The 1,983-nt window shown below is 38.1% G+C and overlaps 1 protein-coding gene across 1 annotated transcript in view; it reads right to left on the bottom strand.

The window, feature by feature from the left end:
* The window catches only part of AKAP7 (A-kinase anchoring protein 7), a 225,485-nt gene that overhangs the window by 99,452 nt on the left and 124,050 nt on the right, over window positions 1–1,983 (bottom strand). The window contains exon 6 of the mRNA XM_007947389.2: window positions 1,224–1,371. Coding sequence (XP_007945580.1) covers window positions 1,224–1,371 — 148 coding nt within the window. The remainder of the gene's footprint in view (window positions 1–1,223; window positions 1,372–1,983) is intronic.

Here is a 1,983-nt window from a genome sequence, read left to right as displayed (position 1 = left end):
CATATGAGTAAGGCTGGTTTTACTCTGATGATGCAACTCTTTTCCAGTCCTATTTTCAGAGCCTTCTAAACTAAGTGACTCATCCTCCTCCTCTGTATTGGACAATATTTCTGGACTATTCAGAAAGTTGTACAGTAATGTATCAGACTGTGTTTCTCTGCTATTCATAAGGTTTTCCCTGGCCATTTCTTTGAGAAGTGGATGGCCTCTCCCTTCTTCCTAATTTGGCTCAGTCTGCAAGCCACGCTGATACCTGTGCACCATGTGCACCCCGCTGGGTTTGAAACACCAGTGGCACAAGCCTCAAGACTCACAGCAACACGTCACCACAGTAGGACAAACTGATAAACAAGTTTGTCTCCCTTAGCTGTTCGAAACCTCTCCAACCTCCCCTTACCTGAATCCCTACTGCTGCCTCCTCACTGTCCCCATCCCCCTGGCCTTTATCTGTCCTTCTCCCCTCCTCCTGCCTTGGCGCTTGTGGGTGTCACCTGGGTTCCCTCTCCTCACCTGGATCCTTGCAGCTGACTCCTCCAGGTTGTCATGAAGTTTACAATTTTATAAGAATAATGTGTAGCTTTAAATCATAAGTTTGGATTACAACAGAGAAGGTTTCTTTGAAATACACATTGCCTTAAAAACTTAAGAATGTATGAATTTCTCTCATCACATTCCCTCTCTCCGATAAGATGGTAAAAGCATTTATGTGTGATTCTCTGCTTTCTCTTGAAATGTGTTTTCCTTAGGAAGAACTGAAGGATCAGTTTTCAATCTTTGCCAGCCATCTACGCTTCCTCTTCTCATAGTGAAACTTTCTGGTCTGGTTCATTCTTTTCCTACTAAAAAGCAGCAAACGTGAAAATGCTTGGTATGCACTGCTGTGGTCATGCAGGCCTTCATTGGAGAAAAAGCTTTCCTCGTATTTATAAAATAAAATTAAACTGAAATGAATTTTGGGTCAATATTTCAAGTCTTTATAATTAAAATACAGATGTACAAAAACTATAGGCACTAAAATCTTGACTGACAGGCATAAATACTAACAATGATCTATAAAATCTTCAGTGCATTGTTACCAAAACATAGTCTTCAGGAAATATATCATTGAGGGAAACATACACATACTTGTGAAAAATATATGCCAAATAACATAACTATGTGCCAAAAGAAAGTAATTCTAAAGGAATCAGAAATAAAGATAATAATTTTTAAATGACACTTACCAATCACAATGGAAGACTCACAGTGATAATAACCATTGCTTTGTTTTTTCTTCACCATGGAACAAAGGTCTATACGATGTAAGATTTCTTCTCCAAATCTGTGACTGATAAAGTTTTCATAGAATTCAGGGTCTATTTTTTTCACTCCCTTGAAATGACAAAACAAAATCACATCAATAAATCATTTCACCCAGAACCACTTCCCAGTTCATATTTATACCACTTTCTTAGAACCTAGTATTACATTTTGATATATAGTACTGCCTACTGGCACTTGAAACTGCACACCACAACACTGTCATAAAGTTGTTTTTAAAGCCTCCTTGCTTATATAAAGAAACGAACATTAAAGAGTCTTGGGTTTGATGCTGGCAGTGTTCAGATCTTTATATACTTTAAGCTTTAGAAACAATGAAGTCCATCAGGTAGAAATGAGAGAAAAGAAACCATCTCCAACAACAATGGACATATGAGTGAATTTAAAAAAAAAAAAAAAGGCGATGTGGATCTTAATGTTTTAGAGTGGGAGAAAATGTTCTAACAAGTTGGATACAATTTTTTTTTTAATTGTGATTTGGGTGAAATTTACAGAGCAAATTCACTTTCCATACAGCAATTCACATATACTTTGTCTCATGACATTGACTACAATTTACCACAATGCAACAGCTCCACTCCCCCTTCCTCCTGATTGTTACCTCTTCCTTGTGTCCATCCCTCCATGCACTCCTGCCCCCTGAGCTGTCTCCCTGTGCATAAA

Source organism: Orycteropus afer, unplaced genomic scaffold, assembly GCF_000298275.1.
Source record: "Orycteropus afer afer isolate SDZICR_OR568_19922 unplaced genomic scaffold, OryAfe1.0 scaffold00182, whole genome shotgun sequence".
NCBI lineage: Eukaryota > Metazoa > Chordata > Mammalia > Tubulidentata > Orycteropodidae > Orycteropus > Orycteropus afer.
Note: the sequence above shows the minus strand (reverse complement) of the source record. Positions and strands in the feature narration are given on the sequence as shown.